This window comes from Crinia signifera, chromosome 4, assembly GCF_055691185.1.
Source record: "Crinia signifera chromosome 4, ASM5569118v1, whole genome shotgun sequence".
NCBI classification, from domain to species: domain Eukaryota; kingdom Metazoa; phylum Chordata; class Amphibia; order Anura; family Myobatrachidae; genus Crinia; species Crinia signifera.
The window spans coordinates 18,673,137-18,688,896 of record NC_139220.1 but is presented as its reverse complement, the minus strand read 5'-3'; the positions used below and the strand labels follow the sequence as shown (position 1 = coordinate 18,688,896).

Here is a 15,760-nt window from a genome sequence, read left to right as displayed (position 1 = left end):
CCCCCTAACTTGCATATCTAATGCAATCTCCCAGGCTGGGTCACACCCCCTAACCTGCATACTGTATCTAATGCAATGCCCTGGGCTGGGTCACACCCCCTAACCTGCATATCTAATGCAATGCCCCGGGCTGGGTAACACCCCCTAACCTGCATATCTAATGCAATCTCCCAGGCTGGGTAACACCCCTAACCTGCATATCTAATGCAATCCCCCGGGCTGAGTCACACCCCCTAACCTGCATATCTAATGCAATCTCCCAGGCTGGGTCACACCCCCTAACCTGCATATCTAATGCAATCCCCTGGGCTGGGTCACCCCCCCTAACCTGCCTATCTAATGCAATGCTCCGGGCTGGGTCACACCCTAACCTGCATATCTAATGCAATGCTCCGGGCTGGGTCACTCCCTAACCTGCATATCTAATGCAATTCCCCAGGCTGGGTCACACCCCCTAACCTGCATATCTAATGCAATGCCCCGGGCTGGGTAACACCCCCTAACTTGCATATCTAATGCAATCTCCCAGGCTGGGTAACACCCCCTAACCTGCATATCTAATGCAATGCCCCAGGCTGGGTCACTCCCTAACCTGCATATCTAATGCAATGCCCTGGGCTGGGTCACTCCATAACCTGCATATCTAATGCAATCTCCCAGGCTGGGTAACACCCCCTAACCTGCATATCTAATGCAATGCCCTGGGCTGGGTCACTCCCTAACCTGCATATCTAATGCAATTCCCCTGGCTGGGTCACACCCCCTAACCTGCATATCTAATGCAATGCCCCGGGCTGGGTAACACCCCCTAACTTGCATATCTAATGCAATCTCCCAGGCTGGGTAACACCCCCTAACCTGCATATCTAATGCAATGCCCCGGGCTGGGTCACTCCATAACCTGCATATCTAATGCAATGCCCCGGGCTGGGTCACTCCATAACCTGCATATCTAATGCAATCTCCCAGGCTGGGTAACACCCCCTAACCTGCATATCTAATGCAATGCCCTGGGCTGGGTCACTCCCTAACCTGCATTTCTAATGCAATGCCCCAGGCTGGGTCACACCCCCTAACCTGCATTTCTAATGCAATGCCCCGGGCTGGGTCACACCCCCTAACCTGCATATCTAATGCAATTCCCCAGGCTGGATCACACCGCTAACCTGCATATCTAATGCAATGACCCGGGCTGGGTCACACCCCCTAACCTGCATATCTAATGCAATGCCCCGGGCTGGGTAACACCCCCTAACCTGCATATTTAATACAATGCCCCGGGCTGGGTCACACCCCCTAACCTGCATATCTAATGCAATTCCCCAGGCTGGATCACACCCCTAACCTGCATATTTAATGCAATCTCCCAGGCTGGATCACATTCCTAACCTGCATATCTAATGCAATGACCCGGGCTGGGTCGAACCCCCTAACATGTGTATCTAAAGGTGCCCATACACATTACAATAATTGTATGCGTTTTGGTCAGGAGTCACGACTTCTACATTTTACTGCGTTGCATCGATACAGCCCCTTCAAATAAGTCGCCAAGAGGGCAGATCACCTCTATCAGTAGTCACTGGTTTAGCGCACACAGATGCTGTCGCTCACGTAAATGCACAGTTTTTCGTAAATGCATGTGAGAGAATTTCTAAAAACCCGTACGGCGCTGATGTGATTGGGGCGGACGGTATCGGAATGAGAGTACGCTGAGTCATCCGGATTATTTATACTGTATGTGTAACTTTCGAAGTAACGTCTGGCCACGATGAACCAAACATCTCCACATCAGCGCCCTTTGTGGCCTAAAGGCAGCATCAAAGCTACATACAATGTGGTATAAAGTTGTTATGACTTAACCAATAAATGTAGCTCAATCAGCTGTGAGACTGTAGCTGAGAACCCGGTCCTAGATATTTAGGGGATTTTTGTTTGGGATGTTCCAAGGCATCGTCCAGTCACGTCATTGGAGAAGCAGTCGGAGCTAATCTGATGTTACATTGGTGGCGACCTCATTGTATATCTTGGTGGTTGAGATGCTAACGTGGTTGTCGTATGGAAGTTATTTCAATACTTATTGTTATTTTTACAGCGTAATTCCTCCAGTCAATCACTAGATCCCCTTTAACCATGTGTATTTAATGTATTGAATTTTTTTTTACCTATGGAAATTCCCAACCGTTTAAGAACACGTGCAGAGTCTGTTTGTGTAGGCTTATACTTCTCTGTAGGGCGAGTAACTTTAACACCAGCGTGTAGAAGACATGAAAACATAGCTATGTTTTGAAAAATTGGAAATGAAAATAAAGTTGTCCAATATTATCCGCATCTAGGTGGAGGAGAGAGAACAAAGCTCGTGCACCCGCAGAAATTCCCCGTATACTGGATTATAATATTGTCCTATCTGGATTAGGGTACCTTTGCTGAGATTTATAGGGGTTTACATTTGGCCCGCTTTTTCCTTGTACAGAACCCAAACCCCAGCAATAGGAAGCAGAGAGAAGTGGGCGGGGAGTATAGAGTGATGTAACAGTAGTTTCTAGAACCGCGTGGGCTAAATGATCTCTGATGACCAATCACGTGATGCCAGGGGGAGGGGAAAGGTTGGTGGTCAGGCACGAGCACTATCCACATCACCATCTATTGCCTTTAGTAACCAGTTGGCGAGCAAAGCGGAGGTTTGCTCACCACCATGTCTGAAGCGTGGTGAACAAAGGGAGCCCGCAATGGTACATTTGGTCTCCCATGTTCGGAGCTTGGTCCTCCACCTGTTGTGCCATGTCACCTGCTTGTGATATCAGAGGTCCTGTAGCCCACTAGCATTTAAAATTAACCTTCCAGGTGGTCATGATGTGTGAGTCCACCAGACGTTCTAGGAGAACAAGCAAGTCCCACTGCATCATATACTGGTTTTGGGTCATTGGGTAGGTTGACAGGCAATAGGTTGATCCCATAGGGTCAATATGGCATAGGTCGACTGAGTCAGTTCATGTGAAGATAATCACAAAGAGTTAATGTCACCAAATGCCGGTATCCATGAATAAATGGGATAATTGCTGGTAGGGTCCTCAAATAGTCAGGTCCTCAATGATGGTGTATAGTATGAAATGACACAATGAAAGAAAAATAGTGCAAACCTTCTTAAACAAATAAATTTAATAAAGATGTGCACTTACAATTTATATGCTTCATATAAGCATGTAGATAAAAGTCGCTCAAGGCAAGACTGCGGTCCAACAGATGGTTCAGGGGCACAGAACTCACACCAGGTCCGGATACTGGGAGAAGTTTGAAGCCCAGGAATACCCACAGCCAAGTCCGTTTGCAGCGATTTAAACAATAAGACACTTATTGTTTAAATCGCTGCAAACGGACTTGGCTGTGGGTATTCCTGGGCTTCAAACTTCTCCCAGTATCCGGACCTGGTGTGAGTTCTGTGCCCCTGAACCATCTGTTGGACCGCAGTCTTGCCTTGAGCGACTTTTATCTACATGCTTATATGAAGCATATAAATTGTAAGTGCACATCTTTATTAAATTTATTTGTTTAAGAAGGTTTGCACTATTTTTCTTTCATTGTGTCATTTCATACTATACACCATCATTGAGGACCTTACTATTTGAGGACCCTACCAGCAATTATCCCATTTATTCATGGATACCGGCATTTGGTGACATTAACTCTTTGTGATTATCTTCACATGAACTGAGTTTTATTTGAGAACACCACAAGCGCTATTTCTTCAGTTTTTCCATTTGTTTTGCCATATGTTTCTATTGGGTGATTATTGGATGTCACCTTAAAGTGTTGATAAGCTGCATGTGTGTTGTGCGCACCTGTTCACAAATCATTTTTATTGTATAGGTCGACTGAGTGAAAAGGTTGGCAGGGTCATTGGATCAACATGTATAGGTTGACCGGTAAAAAGGTCAACACGAGAAAATGGCTGATACAAGAAATGGATGACACAAATGTGTATAGGTTTTTTGGTGTTACTTTGTTTGTTACCCCAATTAGTGTACTGGCCAACTTGCTCGCTCACAAAGGGCAAGGCGTCTCCAGAACACTACCCCGCCGTAGATGTGCGCGCAATGGGCCGCGTGAAAGTCGAAGTGAAATGATCATTTAACTTTTTACACATTCTGGGGACTGGATCATTTCTGAGCCCCTGTTCTTTCATATGAAGAACAGATATAATTTCTTACTATTATTTATTTATTTCCAGTTATTTATATAGCGCACACATATTCCGCAGCGCTGTACAGGGAATATTTGAACACCAGCCCCTGCCCCAGGGGAGCTTACAATCTATATTCCCTACCACATGTACACGCACACACAGACATTCTAGGGTTAATCTTGTTGGAAACCAAATAACCTACAAGCATATTTTTAGGTTGTCCTGGGAAACCGGAGTAAACCCACGCAAGCATGGGGAGAATATACAAACTCCACACTGTTAGGGCCATGGTGGGAATCGAACCCATGACCTTAGTGCTGTGAGGCAGTAATGCTAACCATTACACCATCCGTGACGCCCCACTGTAGTGCATGGAACTTAGAATTATTGGGTCTGAAACCCAACAACTAGTAAATATTCCTCAAAGTGGGAAGATAGTGGCCTCCTGAACCACTACAGACATAAACGTGGACCTGTGCGGCCTGTCCTCAATTTGAGGCCTGGCGTGGGCACAAAACAGAAGAAGTCCAATCGCCTCATGACCTTAGTTGGCAGATTAGCCGCCTCACTCAATGTTGGCATTGCAGCCACCATCCCAGCCTCCACTGTAAGTGGCTATTAAGAACACGGGGCTTAGGCTACTCCGGAGATTTGGTGTTGTCACAACATGCTCAGTGAGGTCCTTACACTATAAATATCTGTTGTTGCTTCAGCGCCAGACAGAGCACTTAGTGCTGAAAACAAGATGGCTTCCCCTCCCCCCTTTCTCCTTTAGAAAAAAAAACAACCTGAAACTGACAAGGAGACGGGACGATAATCTTTATCCGCCGAGAAAAGTCACGGAATGGGCTAAAAACATAAAGCGTCCTACTAAGGCAGTCATTTCCAGGTCAGCATAGTGATGATTATGAAGTGTAACAACAAATATATGTAATATTATGTATACTGTAGTAAAAGGGGAGCCACTGTCTATGCCGTGAGCTCAATAAATCATTTATTACTCATTCTCGGGGTGCGCACATTTTTTCTGAAGTTTCTAGTTCTCTTTAAATTTATCCATTGCAAGGACACAGTGGAGGTGGCCATTTTGTAATAACACCGGGGCAGGAAGTCCTGCACGCCTTAGTGATGTCACTAGCCATGAGTAAGTTGATAGGCTGCACAATCATAATTGTTTTGGCTTACAAAATGGCTGCTTACTCAGGGTATAGTAGATGTGCATGTTCATACCGGCTCATTTGTGTGGCAAAATATTTCCAATGCCCTCATTTCAACCCCTCTCCCAACCCCCTAGTAGGTAATGAACATAGGTGTGCGTTGCCAATAGACACTGCATACACGTTCAAAAGAAAATGTTTGACTGGAAATAAGGCCCAATATGTGTCAGAAATCCCTCTAGCATTAAGTACTAGTAAGTACGCTCGAAGCAAAAGCTTTGAAAGCTTGTCTGCTACCTTCTGTGTTTGTGCATGTGTGTGAAAGAGATGTAGTTTCACTCTCTGCCAGCAGGTGGCAGCGATTCGGCGACTCATAGACACTAGACATATATATATTTACTAACGCTTCTAAAATGATAAGAGAAGATGTTGCCCCTAGCAACCAATCAGATTCTGTCTATAATTTTCTAGGATGCAATAGGATTTTTTTGGTTGCTATGGGCAACATCCCCTCTTTCCAATTTTAGAAGCTTAGTAAATTTAACCCTCTGACTATGATTTGGACACTGAGGGGTAAATGTACTAAGATGGGGGTTCTACTTCACATGGGATGTTGCTATGGGCAACAAATCAGATCCTATCTATGATCTTCTAGACTCAGAGTGCTAAAAAATAAGAAGTCGATTGGTGCATGGGGATGCCCAGTGTTTCCTGGGCGTGCCAACAAATACGGTGGGTGCGCACAGAAAAACGCTCGGCGTCAACATGTGATCGCAGGCGTTCCCAAGCCTGCGCAGCTACCTCCGGCCCAGATAAAAGTCAGATGAAACTGATTTATATCTGTGCGAGAACAATCATTAGATGGATTTGAGGGATTTTTCACCCATACGCGGCATGTGGATGGACATTCGCACGGCGATGGGGGCGGGATTTAGCTTGCCGGCGGCCGACGTTTCAGCCCTCGGTAAGCCGCGAATTTCACTGCTCACTGAGCCAACCATGAATCAGGCTCTTTATCCGTTTATTAAGGGCAGCAATGTGTTTTTCATTTAGGACTGTTTGTGTTGTTAGCTTTCAATGTCTCTTGTTTTGGAGATTCTTTTCCACCCCCGTGGAATCTCCTTTATCTCCGTAATATATTCACAGATAATCACATTTACCATCTCTCAAAAATGTCTGACTCATAAATCTCTCAAATTTAATATACCCATCTGTTATGTTGTTGTTTTATTTAAGTGTTTTTGTGATGTTTGTAGACAGAGTTACGTTTATTTTGTATTGGAAGGGTCCCTCACTCCCCCCCCAAGTAAATGGTACTGGGGGTGCTTGCTCCCCTGAATTCCCTACTGATACTTCCATAGCAAGGACTCATACCTCCGGTCTATTTCTTCTGTCACCTGACAATATTATATCCATAGAGGTCTTGTAGCCATAAGTTTGAGGACCTCGGTTCCGTTTCCAAAGCAGTGCATACCTAGGTAGAGTCAGAAAGGGCTTCCTGGCTGGTTAATATAACGTCACTTATCTATTGATGCATGTCTCAGGTTTTTATGTTGCCTATACCGTCTTTGGCCTGGTGAAGTGATAAAGTTGAGATGACAACTTTATCGCTTCACCAGGCTTAATACATCTGCCCCAAGGTGTGATGTGAAAATGTGGGTGCAGTACCAGTGTTTGGCCAGTGATGCTGCGGCAGTTTAGAGCAGTCCTAGTGGTGATGAGGCACCAGGAAAAGCTGACATGCCACCAGTAATGTCCAGCAGAATAGGATGTACTATTTGGGCAGGTGGAATGGCAAGCACAGAGATAAGCACTCAGAGGTCTGCTGTAGAAGTGTGCAGAATAATGAACCGTGCTATCAGGAGGGCAGAACAATCAGCTGTGCAGCAATGAAGGGGTCAGGGGCAAACATCTGGTCCAAGCAGCAGACAGTAGAGTTAAGGATTCGACCGGACACCTGGCAGCAATGCAATACAGCACAGAGTAGGAACACAGAAACACTACTGTGTGAAGGCCACAAGCCACGTAAGGGATGAGAAAGCCCTAATATCGATGTTTGTCATCAACACTTAACAATCCTCTTATATATGTAAGGGGACAATAGGCCTCAATAGATCGATGTTTGGGAGATGGTAAAAATTCCTTGCCGATGTCCCATTCCTGGTTTGGATAGCAATAATTTATATCTAGAGAGAGAGAGAAAGAGAGAGAGCTTTACTAGGACAGAACACACTGTGCACCGTAATCCTGATGCTCACACTCAGGAAGAATGCTCACACTTCTGTAGAATGCTTACACTCATGCAAAATGTTTAAAGTCACATAGAGTGCTCATAGTCACGTAGAGTGCTTACACTCAAGCAGAACACTCACCTCACACAGAATGCTCACATCCATGTAGAATCCTTACACTCATGCAGAATACTCATTTAGAGTGCTCACAGTCATATAGAATGCTCACACTCATGCAGAATATGCTCACTCACACCGAGTGATCACTCACTTAGAATGCTCGCACTCACGTAGAATGCTCACACCTCTGTAGAATGCTCACCCTCACGTAGAATGGGTGTCCTCAGGCAGAATGCTCATCTTCATGCAGAATACTTACCCTCACGCAGAATGCTTACAGTAACACAGAATGCGAACACATGTGCAGAATGCTCACCCTCACATAGAATGCTCACCCTCAAGCAGAATGTTCACACTCTCACAGAATGCTCACCCTCATGCAGAATACTCACCCGGCAACAAAGTCACGTAGAATGCTCACACTCATGCAGAATACTCTCACACAGAGTGATCAGTCAGATACAATGCTCGCACCCACGTAGAATGCTCACACTCTCTTAGAATGGTCACCCTCATGCAGAATGCTCACCCTGACTCAGAATGTTTACAATCACATAGAATACTCACACTCATGCAGAATACTCTCATGTAGAATGCTCACCCTCGCTTAGAATGCTCACACTCTTGCACACAGCGCTTGCCTTTCATCTCTGATAGCTCATTTTATTTTTCTCTAGAGCTTTGTCATCTGTGGTGGCTTTGGGAGCAAATATAATCTGCAACAAGATTCCAGGGTTGGCGCCTCGGCAAAGAGCCATCTGCGAGAGCCGCCCAGATGCCATTATAGTTATTGGAGAAGGGGCACAGATGGGGATCAATGAATGCCAGTATCAGTTCCGGTACTCAAGATGGAACTGCTCAGCACTTGGAGAAAGGACGGTGTTCGGACAAGAGCTACGAGTAGGTAAGAGGCTTCTATGTGTCTAGTGTGTGACGCGAGATGACTTCATCTGTATGTCTTTTGTTCAGTCATCAAGCGTCATGTCAGTGAGGGGGAGATGTATCAGGCCTTATAGAGAGATATTATTTTTATTATTATAATTTTATTTATAAGGCGCCACAAGTGTTTCGCAGCGCCGTACAAAGGAACAATACAGGGAGACAAAGCTTGGGTACTTGTTTCCTATCTGGGCGCCCGCTAAGTTAATTGCGCACCATGCTATTCTCCGTAGAGAAATCTGATCGCATCGCATCGTACACATACACGATATTGAACGATGCGATGCGATCCGATTCGATTTCCCATAGGAAACAATGTTAAATGGATCAATTTACCCAAATCAGCATAGGGAAGAATGGTAAATGGGCCAGAAACCCCAAAAAAACCCACAGAGCAGTGGAATGTCCCCCCAAAAGTAGTTGACGCCACCCCGCCATCAACGTGAACCCGAAGCGTGGCGAGCGCAGCGAGCCCGCGAGGGGCGGCGGTACGCGTCCTCCGACCTTTTCATGCCCTACTATCCACTAGGGCGTGGAGTGAGAATAGAATAGTGTGGCGAGCGCAGCGGATACCTTCACAGGTAAACGCGTCCCTTTGCGGGCTTCCCAGGTGTCCGCGTCGCCATGGACACCTGGGAAGCCCGCGAGGGGACGCGGATAACTGTGAAGGTATCCGCGTCCCCTCGCGGGGCTCGCCACGCTTCGGGCTCGGTGGCTCGCTGCGCTCGCCACACTATTCTATTCTCACTCCACGCCCTAGTGGATAGTAGGGCATGAAAAGGTCGGAGGACGCGTACCGCCGCCCCTCGCGGGCTCGCTGCGCTCGCCACGCTTCGGGTTCACGTTGATGGCGGGGTGGCGTCAACTACTTTTGGGGGGACATTTCAATGTTCAGGGGTGTTTTTGGCCCATTTACTATTGTTCCTATGATAATTTGGCTAAATTGAGCCATTTCACATTGTTTCCTATGGGAAATCGAATCGGATCGCATCGTTCAATATCGTGTATGTGTACGATGCGATGCGATCAGATTTCATTACGGTGCCGTACGTAGAAAACCTAGGCGCCCAGATAGGAAACAAGTACCAAAGCTTGGCATAACATTGAATAAATAACAAAAATACAGTACAAATAAAGAGCACCACAGTTCAATACACATTACAGCTTAAATGTAAGTAGTGAGGACTCAATCAACATTATCAGCTCGATACCAACCAATCAGCTCGTAGTTGCCGTGTTGCAGGCGTAACGTGGAAAAGTGGTGTAACGTGACGTTGAAGAATCACAGTTTGGAGCTGATTAGTTGCCACTTTGGGGGAAATTTACTAAAGGAAATTTGTAAAAAATAGGTGTATTTGTATCCAGAAATACAATTATTTTTGACATTTACTATACCGAAAATACGGCGATTCCTATTCGTATTGATAGCACATCAATATGAATACGAATTGCCGTACTTTCGGGATAGTAAATGTCAAAAATATGTGTATTTCTGGATACAAATACACCTATTTTTTTTACAAATTTCCTTTAGTAAATTTCCCCCTTTATCTCTATCAACTGTATTTCTCTGGCAGAATTGATACATGTCCCCCTGTGTCTTGTAACATGTCTGGTATTTGCCTGTAAGTAAATTGCTTTCTTATATAATTGCAGCAGAAAAACAAAAATGTTTTTAATAGTTTACAGATATTTTATATGGTGGCAGTGCTGCTATTGTTGTCTATTGAGAGTTTTTGTTATCTAATGATTTATCATGATTACTGCATTATGTGGTAGATAAAGACAGGGAAACTGTGTTAGGTCCCTATACATAGACACTGACACAGTTTTCCTCATTTTGGCTCCCTGTGCCCCTACAATTGATTTGGAATGAAACAATTGAGATGCGGTCTAAGGACAGACTTTTAGCTTTAATTCAAGGGGATGTACAAAATTATCGTGTGAAAAATTTTAGAATTGCAACCATTTTTATACACAGTCCCCTGTGTTCACGTACTGAAATGTAATTGAAAAAAAATTACATATTCATAAATAAAATGTTCATTTTTAATACATGGTCGATAATAATTTTGTGCTTCGCTGGGCCTTTACCGCAGCTGTCTTCAGATGTTGTTTCATCCTGGTTCTGTTGTCTTCAGTCAGCAAAATGCTGCTCGATTGGGTTGCGCTTAGACTGACTTGTCCATTGCAGAATAGTCCACTTCTGGGCTTCTGTGTCTTATAAACACCCAGGTTGCTTTCGCAGTATGTCCTGGAGCATTGTCCATCTGTACTTTAAAGCAACATCCAATCAACTTTACAGAATTCAAATGAGTTTGATCAGGCAGGTTATCTTTATACACTTCTGGCTGCTTCTGTCTTCTGTCACATCATTAATGAACACTAGCGACACAGTGTCATTGGAAGCCATGTCTGTCCATGCCATCACACTGTGTGTTTCAGAAGATGTGGAGTCCGTTGGCTAACGGGCCATTCCAAGCCTTCTCCATACTTTTTTCATCCCATCATTCTGGTACGGGTTGATCTTAGTTTCATCTGTCCAGTGAATGCTGTTCCAGAACTGATCTGGCTTTTTTAGATGTTTTTGGGGGCAAAGTCTTATCCGGCCTTTTCATTTTTGAGGATTGTGAATGGTTTATACCTTCTGGAAAATCTACTGTATTTGATTTTGTGATGTCTTCTTTTTTTATAGTAGACTTGAATAATGATATCCCTCCCCACTGTGGAGTGTTCCTTACTTGGCTGAATGTTTTGAAGTGTTTTTCCTTTACCATGACAGGATCCTGTGTCTTTCTTTGTCTTCTGTTGATATCCAGCCCATTCTGTGTTGCCAGGATCACCAGCATGTTCTTTTTTTCGACCATATAGTGTTGACTTATTGACTATTGACCTAGATATTGTTGGTCAGCCTTCCGGATAACTGTTGCCAGCCCATAGGTAAAAACCGCCAATGGATAAACCACCAACCAATCAGCTCCTACCTGTCATTTTTCAAACCCAGCCTGTGATATGGCAGTTACTAACTGATTGGCTGGTGGTTTATCACTCTCCATTGTATCACTTTTCAAGCTTAGTACATCTGGCCCTATGTTCTCTGTTTGTCTGTTCCCCTTTAATTGGGCATGTGAGTAGGAGATGTATCACTGAGAGGTTATCTAAGACAAAAAACCCAGCCCCCTTGCAGAATATGTTGAGACAGCGGCTGAATGAGTGCTACAGTGATACAAGATTCCCAAACAACGTGTCAGGCCTTAAATAAGCTTCAGGAAGAGCCGCAGAGAAAACAATGTCAGTGCATATGTACTCAAGATGAAACTAAGAAAAATAGCCCGTGGACCGCCATCGGGCACGAACTCCCATCAAAGGGCCAGCGTCAGTGCTCCGGGAACTGTACGCCTTTTATGGAACAGGGGAATGTGTCCTACTGACAGCTTAGGCCTTAGGTTATAGAAAGAGTGGTTATCTGTACAAGCACTGATGATACCCGCGGCAAAGGAATGTATCCGTTTGGATGTTTACGTAAAGTTTTCCACAAAAATGTCAATTTGCAATAAGTTAAGTTCATGACCCGTTGAGTTTACACGGTCAACCCTGGCCGGGAAGTCTGCACCTCTATACATGTATTGTATGCAGTGGCGTAACTCACAATAGTGCTGCAGACCCCGGGATGGCGAGGAGGCACTGAGTGTGGGCGCGGGTGGTCTGCGGAGGATATTGTTACGCTGCCACCTGCCGGGACCTGCCTTATCCCACCACCGCTTGCTGCTGCGTCTGTGGCCAAGAGTCGGAACCCACTGATCTACTAGTCTACATCCCGGCACTCCTCCTGGCTGGCTCCTTATGAAAAATGTCCCTTACAAAATAACCGCCCCCTTACAGCAGACAGTTTTTGAGGATGCTAGAGGAGGCAGCGGCTGTGTCCTCTAGCATCCTTAAAAACGGTCTGCTGTTAGGAGCAGCCATTTTGTGAGGGACATTTTTCATAAGGAGCCAGGAGGAGTGTCGGGATGCAGACAAGTAGATCTGCCAGTCCCGGCCACAGACGCGGAGGGGTAAGGCAGGGCGCGGGTTCTTAATTTCACTGAAGGGTGCTGAAATTTTCCTGAGGTTGGGGCGCAAAATTTGTTGTTACGCCACTGATTGTATGTGCTCCCAGTAAATATATTGTTATATAAATAAAAAAAAAAAAAATAGGCTTCACTAATATAAGTGGTCTATTGAGTTGGGGTGGAGAGGGCTGAACACTACTAAACAGCTTTGGTGGCTGAAGGGTTGTGGCCGTAACAAGGATTTGGCCTACAGCCCCATGAAATCCTGAAAGTGGTAGAGTAAGTTGATAGCGAAAAGGTCAACAGTGTCTAAGTCGACCCCAAAAGGTCGACAGGCAACATAGCTGAAAAATCGACGTAGAAATGATCGACGCGTGAAAGTTTCCACGCTAATTTTTTGGTGTTAATTTGTAGATTTTAACCTATGGGCCCTAATTTAGTATACGTCTTCGTTCGTCATGCTTCAGGCACTGGACACACTTTACTGTTCCCGATGGGGGTCGACATGCAAAGCTAAGTGTTAAATAGTTAGAAAAAAAATCAATAAAACTCATGTCGACCTTTGCATGTGACTTCATTTTGACCATTTCGACTTAAATACTCTCGACCTATCATCCGGATACCTGGGGTCCTAACCAGCATCTGGTAATGGGCATGTAGAGTGTGGGATTGGGGGGGCAGGGGCTAGAAAAATTCTTTACTAACAGTACAGATATGTGGTAACCCATAGCAACAAAAAATTCTTGAATTGGCTTAGAGCAGCCCTTGTGCAGGTTGGACAATGATAGCCAGTCCTTGCCCTCTTTGCATATACAGACCTCCTACGTTACTGTGTAATGCGTCATTAGCCTGCGTTGCCCGTTCCTATCCTGCCGGTATGGGGGTTGCCTTTTGCACTGACTAGAGACGGGGCTGACTGACAGTTGTTAATAGTTTGGCCTGACACAAATGTGCGCTTCTCTCCCGTCCAGCACCAGTATATCGTTTTCTATTTCCCTTTGATGTGTTTCCCACAATTATCTGTCACTAGTCCGTCGGGTGACAATGCATCTGTTCTCCTCACTCAGGGCTAAGCTGTAGACGGCTGTGGTTACTCTGCCACTCGAGTCCCGAGTGTCCAGGCACAGCCTTGTGTGCGCCGACAAAAAACAAATGAAACAGAAGTTCTTAGTTCTGCAATAACCTGCGGGCTTATACAATGCCGTGGGTGTTTAGCCAAACTTACCAATCAGACATCTGCGTCCATTTCCCAAATTGTGCATTAACACACCTGCATAGCACCCAAGACATGCCCACCGTATGGATCATTTTTGTAAAGTCACCCCAATTTCTGATTCTGATCACAAATGGTGGAAATGGTCTACTCATGAAAAGGTCGACATGAGTTTTTTCCAAATTATTTTGTGTCAATATATACTTTTGATAACATGTACCGCGTCCCCTTGCATGGCTCACGTGGATGATAAAGTATGAAAATGTTCAAAAAAAAAAGAAAGAAAAACATCCCCCCAAAACCCAAGCCCACCTTGTCATGTGTGTGTCGACAACTGCCATATCGACCTTTTGTCTATGTTGACTATATGGTGTCAAAGATTGACTGTCGGTCAAGACACTGTTAACCTATCATCCATTGTGGCTGATCAGTTTAGCATAACAATGACGATTTTTTTTCGGGGAGCCACCAATGGTAGTTTATTTGTAGCAGGTAGACAGCATTTTAGGATAACAGCTTGGCAATTCTTAGGTTACAGCAATGGCAGATTTTAGCAGGGTACTCCAGAAAATCCCCAACACAATCCCCACATTATCCCCTAGCCTATTGCCCAGCCACTAAAAGGCATTGGGACACTGACCCTCTGCTCTGGACAAACACATAACAGGAAGTAACATGTGTTGTTAATCAGCAGACAGGGATTTACAATACATTTTAGGAATACCCGGGCTGGAGCTCTCTAGCCCTGCTGCTACCGCTGCTCTAAACCCTAGACTGGATCTTCCACATTCACCTTATCTGGAAGTCTGCTGTCCCTGCCACAATATATGTAGTAAATACCACTAGTGCAATGCACTGTAAAGAATACACCATAGTTCCGTGCAGTATAATGTATCATATATATATAATGTATATAGGCATAGTCTGTTAATAAATAGTCTGGAACCTGATCTCTGTATAAAGAGGTGTGGATCGTATTATCGACCACACTTACGTCGACAGTCATTAGGTCGACACCGTTGGGTCGACAGGGTTCTAGGTCGACAGGTGACTAGGTCGACATGGGACAATGTCGACATGGGTTTAGGTAGACAAATGGGTTAGGTCGACATGGGTTAGGTCGACAGGTCGCGAGGTCGACATGGTTTTTTTTCACTGTTTTTTTTTTTTTTACCCGGATGTCGACACAGTCGACATGGACACAGTTAGAAGTCAACCGCAGCCCCTTTCATCGCTTGCTTCGCTCTCGATGCTTCGGGCACAGTGCCTCGCCGCGCATGGCACACTATTTTATTCTCCCACCACGCCCTAGTGGATGGTAGGGCATTAAATACCGCCTGTCAGCACATGTCGGCACGAAAAAAACCATGTCGAACTCGCAACCTAACTTATGTTGACCTAACGCATTTGTCAACCTAAAACCATGTTGACCTTGTCCCATGTGGACCTAGACACCTGTCAACCTTCATCCATGTCGACCTAGAACCCTGTCGACCTAGTTGCATTTCGACCCAACGGTGTCGACCTAATGACTGTCGACCTAACTGTATAATACAACCGTATCCCGTATAAAGCAGGTATGTTTTTACTAAAGATGTTGATCAATACCAGACTCTGATTTACATTTATCCTACGTTAATGTTATCTGTAACGTTAGCCTGTGAATGCAATCTTTTTCTTTCAAATCTAAAGACAGTCAGCAATCCCATTTGTATTGTACAATCTTAAACAATAACTCACCGCATTCTAGGTAACACTAGTGCAATACAAAGCAGTCACAGTCTGTCTGTCCCCTGTCCGCTCGCTCTCTCGCTGGGGAAGAGCACAGACCAAGGGCATAGATAACAGCACTGCCTTTGTCGGAGAGC

General features: G+C 45.0%; 1 protein-coding gene across 5 annotated transcripts in view; it reads left to right on the top strand.

Moving 5' to 3' along the window:
- WNT7B (Wnt family member 7B) overlaps positions 1-15,760 on the top strand; it is a 138,255-nt gene that overhangs the window by 94,975 nt on the left and 27,520 nt on the right. For 4 of the 5 annotated variants that reach the window (XM_083181302.1, XM_083181301.1, XM_083181300.1 and 1 more), the window contains one exon: positions 8,366-8,592. In XM_083181302.1, the coding sequence (XP_083037428.1) occupies positions 8,366-8,592 (227 nt within the window). The remainder of the gene's footprint in view (positions 1-8,365; positions 8,593-15,760) is intronic. The other variant, XM_083181303.1, reaches the window with a different exon arrangement.